We start from the raw sequence: 18,025 nt of genomic DNA, 5'->3' as shown, positions 1-18,025 counted from the left end.
CAGGGCTGGGGCTATAACTCAGCGGTAGAGCGCTGGCTAGCCTGGGCCAGGCCCTGGGTTCCATCCTCAGCACTACAAAAACCAATCAGCCAATCAACCAACCAATCAATAAATAAACATTTTAAGAGACTGATGTTAATCAAATAAGCATTCAAACAAATAAGGAATTACAACCACGGGCTGTGAGCATACGACAGTAGGACCTTGTCTAGACCAGGGTGACAGAGTCAGGGAAAGCTGCTCCTGAATGGGGAATTTGAGCGCCAAGCACCTCACAAGTCATTTCGTGTCATCTCAAATGTCATGTCAAGTGACTCGCGGGAAACGAGCTCAGACTGGGGGAAGAATTTGCGCGAGCTGGAGGCAAATTCAGGAGGACCGCGGTCTGCTGTTTTCCAAAGTCCACCTCAAACCCGGCTGGCGGCGGAGCAGGTGGCCGGCCCCAGGGACGCTCCACCCGTAGCCGCTCTCGGGGCGGGGCGGGGTCCTGGTGGAGCCGGAGGGCCAGAGGAGAGGGCCGCCTCCGGCGGGGGAGACCGGTCGGGGCGGGGTCTTTCCTTCCGGGTCGGGGCGGAACTTGGACGGAGGGGAGACTGCCGAGGTCGCACCTTGCAGATGAAGGGGTGGAGCTGAGATCTTACCCAGTCCCCGGGAAGGCGGAAGCCGGGAGTGGGAGTGCGGCCGAGGACTCTTACCTGTTGATCCCTTGCACACAGGTAGAGGCGGAAGCTCCGGGTCCAGATCCAGTGGGCAGCTTCCCAGGTAGGGCCCGACCTGGGCCGGGGAAGAGATGTCCCTCTCCCCTCCTGCCGTGTTCATCTGCCCAGAACTTCTCTGCTGTATGTTCGCGGGTCCGTGTCAACTGTAGCTATCAGCTGGGAACTCGGGAGTGGAGGGGCCCGACTCCTTTCCTTCCCTCTCTGGCCCAAAGGCTGTGGGCTTCCCAGATAGGCTGAAGATAGAATCTCCAGAGAAGATGCCAAAGCCTCTGGTGGAGACAGGCCCTGCTTTACCCCGGGTTGATTGTGTGACCTTGGGGAGAATGCTCACCTCTGGTATGGTGTCCTCAGTGGGAAAACATGGTCTGACCCTTGCCCAGAATGCCTCGGGACTGGGTGAATCAGTCTGGGGGGCGGGGGGGGGGCACTCTTTCTCTTGGAGGACAATAGAAGTGGTTATCCTCCTGCTCCCTCTGGTCCTAGGTGGAGAGCCATATCCCTGCCACCCAGATCTGAAACCCAGGAGGGTAGAGAACTCATCCAGGGCGGTTGTTCTGGCTCCCTGAAGTAGAGCTGAGAACTACCCTGGGAGGCCTGTGGATATTCTGAGTGGAGCCTGAGGCTTAGGCAAGGCACCCTTCAGGCCTGCCTGGAGCCCATCTGCTCATTTTGCAAAGAGTGGGCCCACCTTTGTGCAGGGCAGTGAATAACAAGTTAATGTGCCTAAACTCTCAACTGCAAGCAGAGACAGTGCATCAGAGCCTGCCCTATGCCTGAGTGAGCAGGGCTGTCATGATGCCACAGAAGATGCTGTTGCTCCTGCTAGGTGACACACATGGCCATTTATTACACAGCAGAGCTTGATACAAATTATCTCAGTTACTCACCAATACCTGATAAAATCCCCACCAAAGACAGAAAATAGAGCCAGAGAGATGATGTGACTTGCCCAGAGTCACAGCTAGTAATCGGCATAATGCAGATTAGAACCCAGGTGGTCTTGTGCCCTGACCCATAATGCCCCGAGGCCACCCATGATCTGGGGATCTTGGTTTGGGTTTTTTTTGGGGGGGGGGCGGGGGGGTACTGGGGATCAAACTCAGGACCTTGCGCTTTCAAGGCAGGCAGTGGAACCACTGAGCTAAATCCCCGGCCCTGGGGATCTTGGTGATAAGGCTTTGAACTAGGTCAGCTGGAGGACCAGGAACTGGGTGATAAGAGCAGAAGGCCTACAAGGGAGGAGTGCCAATGAGCTCTGGGAGACGTTCAGAGGCCTGGGCTTCCAGGGACAAAGATGAAGTGCTGATTTTAGACATGTTCCTTTGAGGGTAGAAGGGAGCCAACAGAGGTCCTTGTCGGAACATGGAGGAGGGGGTGGGGGGAGGAGACAGTAGAATCCTGGGGAAAGAATGTGCCCTCAAGGGTAGGTGTAGGTAGGGGGAGGAGCCCAAAATGCTGAGCTGGCAGGTGAGGTGGGGCAGCCAGTGGTGGGACAGGGGAACCGAAAGAGGAAAGAATTCCGGACTCCTGTGACATCTGAGCTGAAATGAGTCTGAGCTGAGGCCTGTTTCATAGAAAGGAAAACTGAGGCCAGCAAGTTACTTGCCTGAAAAACTCCATGAATGGATTTGAATAGGACCCAAGTGTCCCTTCGGTGCCCGTCTCTGGTCCTTGATCTCTTTCTACTAGATCATTGGTTCTCAATCAGGGCGATTTTGCGCTCCAGGTGACATTTAGCAATGACAGTAGGCAATTCAGATGCACGACCTGGAGTTGGGGAGAGGAAGTGCTACTGGTACCTATCTATTGGGAAGAGGTCAGGGATGCGCCGTGCACAGCAGCCCACAGCAGAGAATTTTCTAGCACCAAGTGGTAGTAATCCTGAAGGTGAGAAATTGCTAGAGCAAGCTGAACCCGCCACCATCCTCTCCACGCCAGCTCTTTATCCCTCAGCAGGGCAGGTGGCTCAGACATGGGCCCCCAGTAGCTAAGACCCTTCTCCTGCTCTGCCTCTCCCGTGTTTGCTCTTTTGTTTCTGGAAGCTTGTAGCACACAATAAGCAGGTGACTTGCAGATAAAATAGTTACTGAATTTGAGTGACATGTTAGGGATCCTGTCTTAGGATGTTAGGACATGTGGGCCCAAATCTTTACGTCGAGATGACTATGAACTTTGAAGAGTTTCATTTCACTCCACAGTCACTTTAGCAATTCAAATTGTGGGTGAAGTTCCAGCATAGACTGAGGGAATCCACTGCTTGGTTTGCCATCCCTGGACAGGAAGGGTAGCAGCATTACCTGAGCAATGCCGACCCTGGGAGTCCTGTCATTCAGTCTCTTCCAAGAGTAGGCCTTGCACTGTGCACACAGACAGCTTTTCTCAAACCCAAAAGGGTGCCGCATCATCAGAGGATCTTGTTAAAGTGCAGATGTGGACTCAGGGAGGCTGTGTTGGGCCCAAGTTTCTGTTTCTAACAGGCCCCCAGGGACAATGCTGATGCCGCTGGATCATGGACCACATTTCAATGTAAGGCAGCACAGAGGAGGCTGTGGGCTGTGCTGCCCTCTCTGCAGACAACTGTGATGTGGTTTTGGGACCATGGACTAGAAGGAGCCCATAGCATGGAATCAACAGACCTGGATATGAGCCATCAACACACTGGCTCGCATACGCGCGCGTACACACACACACACACACACATACACATACATCTGTACCCTGTTAGCTTAATAGAGCATGGATAAATCACTTAACCTTGGATAGGTCATTTAGCTTCTTTGGGGGGTGGTCTTACATGGCAGGCTGCATCCTCCAGTGGTTCTGATGATGCAGGGCCTGAGAGAGGCACTATGGAGATGGGACAGTCTGGGTCCTGGCATGCAAAGGTGCAGCAATTCACTGGCCTGGACCCCAAGGCAGGAACGATGAGCTGAGGCTGGCAGCATGGACATCATGCCAGCTTGGAGGCAGCTCTTATTACAGCCTGGCTTTTCTCCACTGCTGCCATAGCCTCCTGCTTCTGCTTCACTCAGCCCTGCTTGATGTGAGAAAGCTGGAGGGACCAGTCTGACTGGGGAAAGAAGCAGCTTCTGTCCAAGTCCTCAGCAAGGGTCCAAGGACCTTCCTGGCTGAATCTTGGTCTGAAACTGGGGGCTGATCTGAAGGTCCTAGAGTCAGGCTGTGGACCTGGCCAGCCATGGACATGGATCCCATCAGGAAAACTAAGAAGGAATTTGAGGTTTGGAGCCTTGGTCCCCCAGCTCTAGGAGACACCTTGCCTTGGGTATCTGATTCCAGAAGTAGGGCTGAGCAGAGCCTTAGCTCTCTTGGATACCCCCACTCTTGGTCCCCCACAGATGAGCCACAGTGACCCACCAAACCCCCTTCTAATCCCCAGAACCAGGAGACAATGAGACAGCAGAACCCCTTTCTCAGATGGACAAGCAGAGACCCCTCCTGCCCGCTTCCTTTAAGATTGTCACTCATTACCCAGCAGGGCCCTGGGGCTGATTTATCATGAAACTGCCCCCATTGCCCACCCTTTCCTGTCTCCACAGTTGAGTCACACCAATGGTTCACTCCACAGTCTGGGCTCGGATCCTAGGTCCTGTCCTTACTAGATGTGAGATCTTAGGCAAGTCATTCCACCTCTCAGAGCCTCAGCTGGCTCACCTGTAAACAGGAGTAGTAATACTCACTCTGCCAGCCTCACAGGTTGTTGCGACAATTAAATGAGCCATGCCCACTGAGCCCTATGGTCATTACCATGAGTCATGGCATTTAGAAGCACAGGCACATAGGTATTGTCATACCCTGTGCCTTTATTTTTGCAGATGCAGAGATCAGCAGTTGGGGAAGGGAGCCTGCCGTCTGAAGGCCCCACGGGAGGCTGGTGGGCAAGCCAGGGGTAGACCCTTGTCTTTGGGAGCATCTCACATCCCACAGCTCTCTGTGCAGAGGCACTCACTCCTGCTCTCAGGCAGGACTCAACATAAACCTGGCATCTGGATGATCAGGCCACAGAAGGCTGATCCCTCTACAGAGGGAGCCTTGCTCTACAGCACTGCCTCTCTTTGCCACAGGCAGCCATGAACTACGTGGGGCAACTGGCGGAAACGGTGTTTGGGACTGTGAAGGAGCTCTACCGGGGCCTGAACCCCACCACCCTGAGTGGTGGCATCGACGTGCTGGTGGTGAAGCAGGTGGATGGCTCCTTCCGGTGCTCGCCCTTCCATGTCCGGTTTGGCAAACTGGGCGTCCTTCGATCTCGGGAGAAGGTGGTGAGTGCTCTGGCTGGTCAGGTGGCCGCTGTGAGATTTTTTTTTTTTTTAATCAGTGCTGGGAATTGAACCCAGGGCCTTCACATTAAGCTACATCTCCAGCCCCTTTTTATTTTTTATTTAGAGAAAGGGTCTCGCTAAGTCACTAAGTTGCCCAGGCTAGGCTTAAATTTATGATCTCCCTGCCTCAGCCTCCCAGAGTGATGGGATTTCCAGCATGTGCCACAACATCTGGCCCTTTAGGGCAGGACATCCACTTCAGTCCCAGGAGAGGACCCAGGCCTCTCTTGGGTGGGCATCTGTCCTTTGGGAAAGTTTCTCTTATTTTGCATTTTCATTGAAGGTTTTGGGGTCCGGACCCTGGGAAGACCCCCCCATGTTTCCATAGAAGAGGCCTGGCAGGCCAGACCAACTGCTGCAGCCGTCAGACCTGGCTGGAGTTTACTAAGACTTCACCCTTGCTCTTGCTAAATCACCTCATGTGTGAGCCCGGCCGCTTCACCTGTGTCTGTGACCTCACTACCTGTCGGTGGTGGTGGTCTTGGTATGGATTGGAAGAGTAAACAGGAACTGATAATGCCGCCTCAGGGCCAGCTATGTGGGGACGCTCCAAGGTTCATTCCTCTCCCTTAGGAAACCTGGCTCAGGTGAATGTGATAGAGATTTTTGTTAGCCCCAACGCCCCAGGTGTGAACAATGGTAGGTGGATCCCTAATTTCCTTTACGTGGAGGTGACTATGAACTTTCCAGAATGCTTACAGGAAAGTGTAATCTATGAGAGACAGTATACTCAGAGGTTAAGAGTTTGGGTGGTGGACTCAGGTTTTCTGGGTTCGTAGACTCACTTGCTGTGAGGCCACTTCCTCACAAAGGACTTAAACTCCCTGTAAGCCTTGTCTTCATCTATAAAGTGGAAATGATAATAGGAGTGACTGCAAGAGGTTGTTGTGAAGATTGAAAAGGTAATTTGTGCAAAAAAACATACAAAGTACCCAGTAAGCAGTGAATTTCACCATTGTTCATGCAGTCAACAACCTAGGGACTGGAACAGGACAGATCATGTCACTGTGCTCATGAGGCATGGGAAAGAGAAGAATGTGGAAACCAAGTGCTAAACAAGTAGCCAGGCACACTTAGGTCTGGATTAGAAGGTTTCAGTCAGGGCAGAGCTTGGGGCAGCAAGGAGCTGTGTCTGCAGTGGACTAGAGCATGGCATGAGGGCCTGTGGTGTGGACCACACATTCCCCCTTCCCGTTGCAGGTGGACATTGAGATCAATGGGGAGCCGGTGGACTTGCAAATGAAGCTGGGGGACAGTGGGGAGGCCTTCTTTGTCCAGGAGCTGGAGAGTGATGAGGTGAGGGCTGCCCTCCGAGCCTGAGCCTGCCCCATCACAGGTGCCGCCTCTGGGTGGGGCCTCGGGATTTGCCACTGTCCCCACCCTTGGGAGCACCCCGTTGGCAGAGGTCTGATGTCGGGGGGTCAGTGGGGGGTGGCTTTGGGCCCAGAGAAGGCGCCAGCTCTGGCTGGAGCTACTTCCAGGTCTCAGAATAGCGGGCCTCTGAGCTACCCCCAAGGGATTCCGGGAGCCCCCCCCCCCCGCCCCCGTCCCTGAGCAGCCTGGAGAGGAGAAGGCCCAGCACAAGCCCATGGAGGAGTTTAAAGTGGCTGAACTTACAAACTATGTGTATGCTAGAGATTATGTAGCAGACTCAGACAAGGGGTGACCCCTGCCTTCAAAGAAAGTTCCTGGCTAGTCAGGGAGACAGACACATAAACCTGTTTGGTCACTACAGTGAAGGGAATTAGAATTGGGGTTGGAAATAGTCAGGGCAAGCTTCCTGGAGGAGGTAACGTTAGGCAGAGCCTTGAAGAAGTTGGTATTTCCTTGTAACAGACTTGGACAGAGGAGGAGATGAGGGGCAGCGCCGCTGCTTCTGCCTGGCCTGCCGGGGTGGTAGGTGGCTCCCTGGGGTTGCTTTACTCTCTGAGGGACCACTGTGATCAGCTTGGCTATGGGCCATGCTGCTGCTACCTCTGCCCAGTGTCCACACTGGCCTTTCTGACCCTGAATGAGCTTACTGCAAGGCCTGGGCCTCAGGTAGGGCTCAGGATGGCTGTAGATGTGGCATCCCACCTCAGCTCTGCAGCTGTCTGCTCCACAGGAAGACGTGCCTCCCCGCCTGTGCACCTCCCCCATCCCCTGGGGCGGCCTGTCTGGCTTCCCCTCAGACTCCCAGGTTGGCACCACCAGTGAGCCTGAAGGCCTCATCATCAAGGGCCGGAGGAAGAAGCGTCGAAGGAAGAAATCCAGGCGAAAGGAGGATGCAGTAGCAACTGAGTCTAGTTCTGAGGAGCTGGAGGCTGGAGCCGAGAGTGAATTGTCCCCTCTGGGAAAGCTGAAGCCAGAGTCCCTAGGGTGTGTAGGAATCCGGCGAAGGCTGTGGTTATGGGGACACCAATCTGGGGTTGCTGTAGGACTCTGGGCTTTAGCTGCTTCACCTCCCCAAACCCCTGATATCCAGACTCCTGTCCCCTGCCTGGTGTGTCCTACCCTGTTGGTGACTATTTCCCTGTGGTCCTTCAGCAGTGCTCAGTTGGAAAGGGAATTGTCACTGCAGCCGAAAGACATCTACCCCTGCTCTGATGGCGAGTGCTTCCCCCAGGACAGGTAAGCGCCCAGGTGGGCTGCAGCCTGGCTCTCTAGACCCAGGTCTCAGAGTGCCTCTTTCTGATGACTAATGACATAGAACCCCTTTCATGTGTTTGCTGCCCATTTGTATTTCTCTGTAATGTTCAAGTCTTTTGCTAATTTTAAAATTGCAGTAAAATACACACAACATAAAATTTAGCTTTTTAGGGCTGGGGATTTAGCTCAGCGGTGCCGCCGCCTGCCTCACAAGTGCAAGGTCCAGAGTTCGATCCCCAGTACCAAAATTTAAAAAAAATTTTAGCATTTTAATCAATTCAAAGTGTTCAATTCAGTCACATTAAGTACATTCAGGATGTTACGTAGCCACCACCACTTTTAGTTCTAGAACTTTCCATCACTCTCAAAGGAAACCTTGTTTTCATGGAACAATCATATCCTGCCCTCATTTTTTTTTTTTCTTAAACTAGATGGTCTTATTTTTGATTTATGGGACTTCTTTGTATATTTATATAGTGTTTATATCTTTACATTTCTTTGTATATCCTGAGTTCAACATGGACACAAATTATGTTGCAGATATTTTCCCCTCAGACTGGGCGGCAGAGGGTGGGGGCTGGGTCAGGGAGGCCTCTGAGTATATTTCCTACAGTCTCTTGTCAGGTGGCCTAATATTCCCTAAGAGTGACTCAGAGTTGGAGCTGCGGGCCTCAGAATCCAGTCCCTTGATAGCTGAGTCCCATATGCAGTGGGCCTGGGGGAGGCTGCCGAAGGTAAGTTCTTCTGTATAAGCCCCTGTCTCTGCTTTTCACGGGCGCCTGGGCCCTGTGGGTTGGGATTGGAGTGACTGAGACTTGGGCCACCTTCCTCAAGGCTTTGTGGGGCATGGGAGGCAGGCCAGCACCAGCCAATCTCTTCCCGTGTTTGTTTGAAGGTGGCCAAAGCTGAGCAGCCTGAGTCCTCAGTAGTCCCTGTATGTGGCACTGGAACAACCACTCCTCTTCAAAGGGGACCCAGCACCTCTTTCTCCTCTGTGGCTGCCCTGGGCCCTTTGGGACTCGAAATCCCACAAACAGGGGACAGTGCTAATCTGTTTGGGCCTGATGTGGAGTCCCGCTGGAGGAAAACCCTGATGGATTGCCCTCAGTCCTCCCCAGTGGGTGAAGAAACAAAGGTTCAGAGCTCCAAGGATGCAAACCTCCTTCCTGCTGCTAAATCATGGAACTGGGCCCTTCTGGAGGATACTGCTCCCACTGGGCAGCCGGAAGTCTCCAGGGGGAAAAGTGAGTGCTGGCTGACCATTTGTACTGCTTCCTGCCCTCATGCTATCCCCTGGGTGGGCTCTGGGACTTCAAGTACATTCTGAGTACCTACTGCACTAGGAACTGTGCTTGGACCAGCTCTCCTGGGGCTGCCAGTCCACCGGGAGAGACAAACGGCACATTGTAACAAGGAAGACCATGGCATGGGCCACATGGGAACAAAGCAGTTGGTTGGAAAGGGGATTATTTAAATCAAGTGATCAGGGAAAGCTTCTCTGAGCAGGTGATGTTGGAGCTGAGTCATGGATGATAAAGATCTACCCAAATAAGGAACAGGAGACTTCTAGACAGAGGAAACAGCATGAGGAGGAGATGAAGGGGGAGAGGTTTCCTGTCTAGGAACTGAGGGCAGCTGCGAAGTCTTGAGTGAGGAAGGGGAGAGGGTTGGGATAAGAAGTCTGCAAAATGCAAAGAGATGGGCCTTCCCTAGCTCACAGGCTGGGCCTTAGCAAAGAGTGACGGGAGGCACTTGGGCTGCACCATCCAGATCAGCAGCCACTGGGGGCCGGGGATTCGGCTCAGTGGCAACGTCACCTGCCTCCCAAGTGCAAGGTCCAGAGTTCAATCCCCAGTACCAAAAACAAATCAGTAGCCACTGGCTTATATGCAGCTTTAAAAAACTAAGCAAGCCAGGTGTGGTGGTATACACCAATGGTCCCAGCACTCTCAGAGGATGAGACCTGAGGATAGCAAGTTTTAGCCCAGCCTGGGCAACATAGCAAGACCCTATCTCAAAATAAAAAGTACAAAAGGGCTGGCGGTATAGCTCAGTGTAAAGACCCTGGGTTCAATCCCCAGTTTAAAAGGAAAAATATATATATTAATTATACTTAATATTTTGTTTCTCTGTCACACCAACCCTGTTAAAGGTTTTTAATAGCCATGTATGGCTAGTGGCTACCATATTGGACAGTGAAGATACGGGACATTTCTATCATTGCAGTCAGTTCTGTTGCACAGCGATGACTTGGGGGAGTCATAAGGCAAGGGGACACGTGCTGTTCGTGCCACTGAGCATATGTCCTTCCTCTGTCCTTAGGCTCTCAGAAGAAAGGCCAGCACTTGGGCCCCAGTGACATCTACCTGGATGACTTGTCCTCCCTGGACTCTGAGAATGCAGCTCTTTACTTCCCTCAAAGGTGCTGGGTTCTAGGTGCCAAGGCCCCAGGGGGCCAAAGGTCCACTGTCAAGCTACTGGAAGGAGTGGGAACCTGCCCCTTTCTTCTTTGTATTTATATCATTGTCAACACCTTTGCCCCCAGCAACTGTGGGCTAGGAGCCAGGCGGTGGAGTGAACCCTGCAGCCAGAAGCTCCTGGGGAGCCCCAACCCTGAACGTGAACCGGAATCCACTCCAGACTCAGTGGACATCATAGCACTGTCCCTCTGCGGTGGACTGGCTGACAGCCGGAACATTTCCCAGGGTAGGTTTGACAGGAACGGAGCCTTTCTAAGGGTTAGTGTGGAGCACAAAGGACAGGGGACAGCAGGGAAGACCTCCAGAGCAGCCGTGAGGCTAGGCCAGCTTCCCTGCCATCCTCTTCCCTGGAGGCCTCTCTTGGTCAGCACAGGCTGGGCATTCCCAAGTCCCTGTGAAGCAAATGCCACGAAGCTGTGACTTTCCTGTGATCCTTGGGGTGTGAACAGGTGCAAAACCACAGATAAGGAGGACTCCTGCCAGGTCAAAGAACCAACTGGCGGGAGATGTGTAATAGAGTGTGGGAGCTTGGAGTCACAGGGGGATAGCAGGTCACGTGGGGCGTGCTGGCCTCAGCCCTCATTCTCTGCCTGTGTGCCCAGAGAAATTCAACGAGCACATCGTCTCCTACCAGGATCTCACCAAAAACCCTGGGCTCCTGGATGACTCAAACCTCGTGGTGAAAATCAATGAGAAGTAAGTAGCAGGCTGGGGCTGCTGGTGGCCCAAGACTCACCCACTGCAATCTCAACACCCATCCTGTCTCTCTAGGTACTATAACTGGGCTGTGGCTGCCCCCATGATCCTTTCCCTGCAAGCTTACCAGAAGAACTTGCCCAAGGTAATGGTTGGAACATGGTTGGGGCCATAGCTTGGAATAGAGAGGCCCCTAACAAGCGAGGGGAGAGACAGGCCTGAGGGCCTGCAGCTGCTAGTTGCAAGACCAACTCTGAGAGGGGAGACAGAGGTCCCCAAGCCTGATCTCATCTCATACGTACAAAGCCCCACCTCTCTGGGGTTTCCTAGCCATGGGTGGATCCTATTTCACTGGGACTTTACTTCAGAGGAGGGAGCTCAGGACGCACCAGAGGGTCATAAACATCCAACGGATGCCTAAACTAAGATGTGCCTCTGATGGGAAGATTTTGGGTCTGAAAAATGAGTCTTGGGAGACAAGGGTCTCATCCTTCCTCTTCCTCTAAAACTACCCCTCCAGGAAAGGCAGAGGGCTGCTTACTCACTTAATCAGAACACATTTGTTGAGTACCTAGTATGTGCTAGGCCCAGATTGGGGACAGTCATGAACCAAACAGAAACTGTCCTCAACTTCTGGGAAGATGGGTTTAATCAAAGAAATCATTCAGTCAATATAAAATTCAGCTGTATGCTGGGGAGGAGAGGACTAGTGTGCTGCAAGAGCCTACAATGGGGGGTGGGTTGCTGAGCCAGGGGCCCCCTGGCAGACTGGAGAGTAAGTTTGCCCTGAGCAGTTTGAGGCAGGGAGTAGCAGGTACAGATTCCCAGAGGTGGAAAATGACCCAGCCTCTTCATTCTCTTCCAGAAGCTCCATCTGGCTCTCACTCAGAGGACAGTGCCTTGCTGGGCATTTCCAGCCTGTGCCTCTGGAAGCTTTCTAGGGCCCCACCCTGGCATGAATCATTGTTCTTGGATAGGTTAGGCTTGGCCAAAGAGCATTACTAGTCAGATGTTGACAGCCATCTCCCTTATATGACACTATTCTACCTAGTGAGAAGGAAGACAGCCACCCCTTTGCTTGGCTCTCCTGGTCTTACCCAGACAGACTCGCTACTTGAGGCCCCTGAGGAACCCCACCCAACCTGCTTCCAGCACAAGGAGTACCCTGGCTGGTGTCCCTAAGCCCATGTCTTCCTGAACTAGGGCTCTCCATTCTGGGTCTGTACATGTGCTGGTGTCTTTCAGGTGGGCCCTGGCCTGGGCTGTCCCTGGGGTTATTTAGCACAGATCTAATCAGCATTTTTCACAAGGTCATATTGCCCCAATCAGATGGTAACGAGAACATACAGAGCGGGAGGCTGTTCATGGGAGAGGATTACTGACTTCAGTGGCTTGCTTATGTCTGCCTTGGAGTTTGAGGGGTGTTCTAGCTATAGACTCCTTTCTGCTGCCACTTGGCAGCATCATGCATGGAATACCAGTTTTTAAGAAACTCCCAGGGCAGCACTACCTTCAGCTATTCTCTGTGGCTGAGGCCAGGCTGAGGTGGGGCTGGAGCTAGGTCAGGGCTGAGGAACAGTAATGGCCCTAATCTCCCATACAAAGCTTCTTGAGTCATCACTTGGAATCTCTGAAGGGAGGTGAACATGATTTCTCAGCCTGTTGATGTTCACAGTGTAATGCTGTAGGGTTGGTCCTGACTTTGGACTCATGGGGGCCCCTTGGGGAACGTAAGGTAGGTTTGTAGGGTGCAGAAAGAACTTTGTCTGCCCACAGAGCACCGTGGACAAGCTGGAGAAGGAGAAGATGCCCCAGAAGGGTGGGCGGTGGTGGTTTTCCTGGCGACGAAGGGATTTCCCAGCAGAGGAGGTGGGTGGTCATGGACACAAGGTGGGGCGAGCACAGGACAGGAGGCAAAATTCACTGATGGCTGTTCCTCTGCAGCAGGGTGTCCAGAGGGAGAACCTCACAGCCAGGGAGCACCAGGGGTGAGTTGGAGCTCCTGGCAGGGCTCTGCAGCGAGAGCTTGGGGAGGATTGCTGTAGGGAGTGGGGGACGTGGAGCAGCACCTTCCCCAGCTCTGGTTCTTCATTCCTGAACATGTCCATACTGCACAGATGGGAAAATTTAGATCTAGAGACATATTAAATGTCCCTCAGCCGGAACTGGAACAGGGGCTCAGACTCCTGGCCTGGACAAGGGGCTGCCATGTTTAGGAGAGGTGAGGCCTCTCTCTCCCCAGCTCACAGGGGTCAGATGATCTGGTTTGCTTTTTTCACCTCCAAAGTGACCCAGCCACATGAAGTTGGGTGGAGGGTGACCAAGGATGGACTGGCTAAGACCACAGCAGTGGAACTAGGAATAGGTCCCAGGATGCATGTTAGGTGTTTTAGGTAAACATCTCCAGGCCAGGCCTTGCACCCTGGACATGACCAGCCAGCCCCAGTGTCTGCCACCACCCCCCACACACATGGTGGCACCTAGAGGGGAGGGTGGTCTTTGGAAGGACAAGGACAAGCCCCAGGCTGCTCATGGGCTGGGTTGAGAGAACATCTACTTCAAATGACTGGCCTTCTGCTGGGGAGGTGGCCTGAGTGTGGGTCCTGCCTGCAGGGAGAAGACAGAAGTCCCAAGCAGTGATGACGATGCCCCAGACAGCCCTGTGATCCTGGAGGTCCCCTCCCCACCACCCTCAGCCCCAGCCTACATTCCTACCTACAAGAAGTCCCTCCGCCTCTCTTCTGATCAGATTGTAAGTGCACACACACAGGGTGAGTTGAACCTCCTAGCAGGGGTGATCTAATTCTGTCCCAGTCTTTTGGGGCAAAGCTGAGGCACGGGTCACCAAAGGCCAGAATCCATCCTCTGGGCATGCTCCCTGCCAGCCTCTGCTTGAATGCCATCAGGGACAGGGGCCTCACTTCTTCCACACCAACCCATTTTTCTGTCGAATGCTTTGACTGAGACATGTGCCTGCAGTGAACAAGCTGGTTCTGGGTCTGCCCTTGGAAACCACACTAAAAGAAACAAATGCTGATAAGTCCTTCAGATTTGGGCTGTTATGAGTTCCCTAAGCTTGTAACTAGTGGCTCCTATAATAAGTTTCCCTCTTGAGTGTGGCACCAAGGTCAGGGAAGTGTGCAGGAGGGGCTGACCAGTCTGGTACACAGCAGCCACCATTGACCTGGTACTCTGGAGCTCACTCCTACTTCAGGATCAGCCAGGGGTTGGAAGTTACCTGGCTTTGGTAGAGCTGCTGTCCTCATCCTTCTCTATGGCCCACATAGAGGACTAGGTCTCTCTTTAGGGGAATGTTGAGTCAAGTACCCTAGCCCCAGGTAAGGGCTTCCTGTGAAGATCCCACAGGGACCCCATCTATAGAGAGGGGTGTCTCCCTCTAGGAATAGCCCAAGCCTTGGGATCACCCTGGAAACCTGGGTAGGGAGTCCCAGACTTGTGGCTTGTCTGAGATTCACATCCTAAGGGAGTAAAAGAGGGCGGGGGGTGTCAGGGCTCCTGTGCCCGAGCCGTGCAGGGCCCAGGTCAGCACGGATACTCTCTGCCCATGTGGGTCTGTGTGTGGCTGTCTTTAGACCCTTTAGGAATGGCCTCTGAACTGGAACAGGAGAATGAGTGGCCTGTGAGGGTCAAAGGCCACAGTCTGGGTGGAAAGAGGTAGATAGTGTCTGACAGCGGCAGGTCACAACCCCTTCCCTTGCTTGGCTCCAGCGGCGCCTGAACCTCCATGAAGGTGCCAATGATGTAGTCTTCAGCGTGACCACCCAGTACCAGGGCACCTGCCGCTGCAAGGCCACCATCTACCTGTGGAAATGGGATGACCAGGTGATCGTCTCTGACATCGATGGCACCATCACCAAGTGAGGCCCTGCTGACCAGGAGGAGGGCAGGGAGGGCCTGAGGACTCACTTCTTTCTGTGTTGGGTGTGTGGAGGGGCAGGGAACAGTGTGGGAGGCCCTCCCTTTCTATCAGGCCATCCTGGGTGGGGGCCGAACCCCACTGGGCCCCACCCATGGAGGTTGAGGGCCATGTAGGATGGCCTCAGAGTGACCCTTTCTGACTGTAGGTCGGATGCTCTAGGACACATTCTGCCCCAGCTGGGGAAAGACTGGACACATCAAGGCATCATTAGTCTCTACAACAAAATCCACCTGTGAGTGCTGGGCTCGGACTGAGCCAGGGCCCCCATGTAGAAGGGGGATAACAGGATGTCTTAGACCACTCTGACCTCTGCCCTTGGAAGCCAAGCTTAGGAACCAATAGGGGCCACAAGAGGGTCAGCCTGGGAGGTCCATGGAGCACTGAGACCTTCCTGGTTCTTAGTTCTCCTATGAGCCATCTAACCCCTGGCCTCAGCCTGGGTGGGAGCCTGACCCACTGGGTCTCAGGAATGTGCCTGAGCTTCTAGCAGGGACAGCCACTGAGGCCATCTCTTTCAGGCCTGGTCTTGCCATTTTCCTTAAGTCTCCTCCCTGCAAAGCCCTCTGACTTTGAAGGCCAGAACCACGGGCTGGGCTGGGGTGGGGTGGCCAAAGCCAAGGGGTGGGGTAGGAGTGGCTAGTCTCTGATAACTCTGAGCCACCTCACCCTCTCCCCCAGAAATGGGTACAAGTTCCTGTACTGCTCAGCAAGGGCTATTGGCATGGCTGACCTCACCAAGGGGTACCTGCAGTGGGTGAGCGAGGGTGGCTGCGGCCTCCCCAAGGGCCCCATCTTGCTGTCTCCCAGCAGCCTCTTCTCTGCCCTCCACAGGTAACCACCCCATACACAAGCCCGGGGTCCCTGTGGGGAGGGGCAGATGCATGGCCAGCCCAGCCTAGCTAGTGTTTGTTCTTGGGTGTGAGCTGGGGCAGGGTCACCTGCCCTTGCCCCCTCTGGTTACTGCCCCTACTTGGCTCTCTTCCCTGCCTGTGGCCATGGCTGCTCCAGGGAGGTGATTGAGAAGAAGCCAGAGGTGTTCAAGGTTGCCTGTCTGAGTGACATCCAGCAGCTCTTTCTGCCCCATGGACAGCCCTTCTATGCTGCCTTTGGGAACAGGGCTAATGTGAGTGTGCCCCCTCCCCACGGGCTGAGCCCCCTCCTCCCTAGCCCCCAGCAGCCTCACTTTTACCACCCATGTCCTTGTTCCACAGGATGTCTTTGCCTACCGACAGGTAGGCCTACCTGAATCTCGAATCTTCACAGTCAACCCCCGGGGAGAACTCATTCAGGAGCTCATGAAGAACCACAAATCCACGTGAGGCCAAACCCTGCCACATGCCCCCTGTGCTGTGCCATGTCCCCCTGCCCTGGCCTCTCCCTGGGCCCCAATTTTACCTCCTCTCCTGGTAGGATCCTGGGCAGGATGCTGAGCCCCCACCTGCTGTGGCAGAGGCCAAGCTCTGGCAGTGACTCAGGCTCTCAGTGCCACCCTGTTCTGCCTGTAGGTATGAACGGCTTGGTGAGGTGGTTGAGCTCCTCTTCCCGCCTGTGGCCCGTGGCCCCAGCACAGACCTGATCAACCCTGAGTACAGCAATTTCTGCTACTGGCGGCAGCCATTACCTGCCGTGGACCTTGATACCCTGGCCTGAGCCAGCCCCAGCTGCCCCTCACTGGTCTGGTCCAGGACTGGGCATCTGGAGGTACAAGGGGTTAGAAGCCAGGTACAACAGGCTTCTAAAACACTAAAGGAAGGGGGGCGGGTACACACTGACTTGTAGCCACAGAGACTCCCATGTCCCAGACAAAGGGTATAGGGCAGCTGCCATAGATCTGTGTGTCTTTGACCTATAGCATGGTACTACTGGGCATGCTGGCATATGCCGGTAATTCCAGCTACTTGGGAGGCTGAGATAGGAGGACTGCCAGTGAGCCTGGCCTGGGCAACTTAGTAATACCTTGTCTCAAAATAAAAAGGGTTGAGGATGTAGCTTGCCTAGCAAGTATGAGGCCCTAGATTCCATCTCCAGCACGGCAAAAAAAAAAAAAAAAAAAGTCACTTAGGCCCTTCCAGGGTTTGTCTTTGTCTTTAATGTGTCCGTCTGTCCTGTCCCAGCCACCCTGGGACTTTGCCTGAACTCAACATGTCAGACAAGAGGAAGACTCTGAGACTTGAGGCCTATCTGTATAGGGAAGAGGGCATCAGTGGCAGCAGGGCATGGCTGAGTGGCACTGGGAAAGAACACCGTGCTCAAGCCGTGCTCCTGTGGGAGCCTAGACTGTGCCCTGCAAAGCAGCTTCTCCACGGCCCCACCCCTGCTCAGTTCCCGAGCTGGGCATCACTGCCTCCCTCGCTGGTGCCTGACGTCAGAAAAAGGAAACTCGGATCCCACAAGGACTGAGGAAACGTGGCTCCTGCTTGCCCCATCGCAGCCTGGCCACTGTCCCTGATCCTCTCAGAACATCCTTTGAGGACTCAGCCTCACACCTGGCCCTGGTAGGTGGTGTCTGCTGACCACCTCGCCTGGCCTCTGAGAGTCAGTGCAGTGTTCAGCTGCTGAGAGAGCTCTCACTTGAGGCACAGGGTGACACCCCCAGCAGTCTTCCCTCACACTGCCTTTGGGGAAAAAAAGCACTTTTAGACTGGCTGAAAGCTTTAATCCAGAATCTGCCCTCCTCCCATGGTGCCAGGGTGGAGGGCACAGCACCGAATGTTCAGAAGGGGTCCTGCAGACAGCACAGGAGGCCCATGCCACCGTGAGGGGAACCAAGGCCAACAGCCTCGGCACAGGTGGGAATTGTGTGGGCCTGAGGAACACTTGTGTTTTTCCAGTTGTGCCTTGATGGTTTCATACCTGAATTGCTTACCTCTCTGTGATCATCCTGGCAGGGCTAGGGTTTTGTAAGGGTGTTAAAAGCAAGGCCTAATCTCCTGTTTCCCCAGCTATGGCTTTCTCAGGGTCTGGCTTCCTTTGGGCCTCCATATACATTAAAGCCACACTTAGGAGAGAGGTACTGATCTGTGGGAACAGGAGATTTTTCTCCAACTGGAAAGAAGAGGACCAGAGCCCTGAAAACGTCTTTGGGGGAAGGAAAGGAAAAAAAAAAAATAAAGTGAAGTCTCCAAACAGATTGCCTGGATATCACTCTTTGGTCTAGGAATCTACAGCTGCCTCAGTCCTCACCTTGAGGGAGGATCAGAAAAAATAAAGAAAACCCTCAGT

General features: G+C 53.8%; 1 protein-coding gene and 1 pseudogene across 18 annotated transcripts in view; one reads left to right on the top strand and one right to left on the bottom strand.

Moving 5' to 3' along the window:
* The window catches only part of LOC106010534 (olfactory receptor 2T27-like), a 28,342-nt pseudogene extending 27,769 nt beyond the window's left edge, over nt 1–573 (bottom strand). The window contains exon 1 of the transcript XR_015446110.1: nt 272–573. The product of XR_015446110.1 is annotated as an olfactory receptor 2T27-like (transcript). The remainder of the gene's footprint in view (nt 1–271) is intronic.
* On the top strand, nt 574–17,929 carry Lpin3 (lipin 3). Of its 17 annotated transcripts, none has more exons than XR_002387165.2 (20): nt 575–762; nt 4,802–4,999; nt 6,260–6,355; nt 7,164–7,417; nt 7,586–7,669; nt 8,301–8,421; nt 8,583–8,931; nt 10,010–10,393; nt 10,770–10,863; nt 10,939–11,008; nt 12,640–12,732; nt 12,808–12,851; nt 13,477–13,615; nt 14,593–14,741; nt 14,949–15,035; nt 15,482–15,634; nt 15,812–15,926; nt 16,015–16,118; nt 16,309–16,525; nt 16,918–17,929. XR_002387165.2 is itself a non-coding variant. In XM_087197911.1 (20 exons), exons 2-20 carry the CDS (start codon nt 4,808–4,810, stop codon nt 16,377–16,379), a joined length of 2,568 nt encoding a protein of 855 aa, XP_087054037.1. In that variant the 5' UTR covers nt 575–762; nt 4,802–4,807; the 3' UTR covers nt 16,380–17,929. The 17 variants fall into 17 exon arrangements, 15 of the variants coding, with proteins under 15 accessions (XP_087054033.1, XP_087054034.1, XP_087054035.1 ...); XR_015446109.1 differs by having other exon boundaries at nt 16,214–16,525; XM_087197911.1 differs by having other exon boundaries at nt 7,589–7,669; nt 10,010–10,109; nt 10,233–10,393; nt 16,214–17,929.
* Nucleotides 17,930–18,025: the final 96 nt, after the last annotated feature.

This window comes from Heterocephalus glaber, unplaced genomic scaffold (assembly GCF_053883595.1).
Source record: "Heterocephalus glaber isolate CG9 unplaced genomic scaffold, H.glaber_assembly_v1.0 deba00001673, whole genome shotgun sequence".
Taxonomy (NCBI): domain Eukaryota; kingdom Metazoa; phylum Chordata; class Mammalia; order Rodentia; family Bathyergidae; genus Heterocephalus; species Heterocephalus glaber.
Note: the sequence above shows the minus strand (reverse complement) of the source record. Positions and strands in the feature narration are given on the sequence as shown.

Coding starts and splice junctions, on each gene's coding strand:
- Lpin3 (XM_087197903.1), top strand. CDS start 4,808: ATGAACTACGTGGGGCAACTGGCGGAAACGGTGTTTGGGACTGTGAAG. Junction 5,000..6,259: donor TTCGATCTCGGGAGAAGGTG/GTGAGTGCTCTG, acceptor TTCCCGTTGCAG/GTGGACATTGAGATCAATGG. Junction 11,009..12,639: donor ACCAGAAGAACTTGCCCAAG/GTAATGGTTGGA, acceptor GTCTGCCCACAG/AGCACCGTGGACAAGCTGGA.